Source organism: Myotis yumanensis, unplaced genomic scaffold (genome assembly GCF_028538775.1).
Source record: "Myotis yumanensis isolate MYYU_CA2020_CCGP unplaced genomic scaffold, mMyoYum1.0.hap1 SCAF_3, whole genome shotgun sequence".
NCBI classification, from domain to species: domain Eukaryota; kingdom Metazoa; phylum Chordata; class Mammalia; order Chiroptera; family Vespertilionidae; genus Myotis; species Myotis yumanensis.
The window spans coordinates 17,618,020-17,618,823 of NW_027223754.1; the positions used below are offsets into that span (position 1 = coordinate 17,618,020).

General features: G+C 43.7%; 1 protein-coding gene across 1 annotated transcript; it reads left to right on the forward strand.

Moving 5' to 3' along the window:
- The first annotated feature begins 273 nt into the window (after positions 1-273).
- Positions 274-567, forward strand: VMA21 (vacuolar ATPase assembly factor VMA21). Its single transcript, XM_070408063.1, is given in 3 exon segments — positions 274-384; positions 386-451; positions 454-567. Coding segments are annotated over 3 exon segments (291 nt in total).
- Positions 568-804: the final 237 nt, after the last annotated feature.

An 804-nucleotide genomic window follows, 5' to 3' on the forward strand; every position in this document is an offset into this window, starting at 1 on the left:
GTTCATATCTCCCTTTACAGATGATAATTGGTTTTATGCTCATAGTCTCTGCTAAGATCCAAGGCCTCGGTGGGGCAGGCAATTGGGTGGAGGGAGGCAAAGTGGAGGAGGAAATGAGGGACGATCTGTAATATTGTCAACAATTAAAAAATAAATAAAAAAGCTTATGTGAGCTTGAAACAAGGCTTAACTTGTAAGTCACAACACAGAACACTGACTTAACAAAAAAAGAGGTCACGGTGGCTTACCTCAACCAGTAGCTCCCTAAGCCAAATGAATCTGGCCACTGAGCCCAGTCTAGGAGGATCTGCTGTGGGTGGCGACACCTTAGGGTGCCTTGGTAAAGCCTGGATGAACTTGCTGCAGCCACCTGACTTCAGAAATTAAAAGTTCATTGACATCTACCCTGAAGACTCTCCTTTTCTTCACAGCTTTAATGATCACTGTACCTCTATTGGATATTTCACCACTAAATCTTATGTTTTTGAAGGCATCTTTGGGATGTCCAATAGGGAAAGCTATTTTTTTAAAATCCTCACCCGAGGATATTTTTCCATTGATTTTTAGAGAGAGTGGAAGAGAGAGGGAAAAACAGAGAGAAATATTGATGTGAGAGAAATAAATCGATTGGTTGCCTCCTGCACAAGCCCCAACCAGGGCCTCGCAGGGGAGGAGCCTGCAACCGAGGTATGTGCCCTTGACGGGAATAGAACCTAGGACACCCTTTGGTCTGAAGGCCAACACTCTATCCACTGAGTCAAACTGGTTAGGACAGGACAGCTATTTTTATGTTGTTATTGTTGT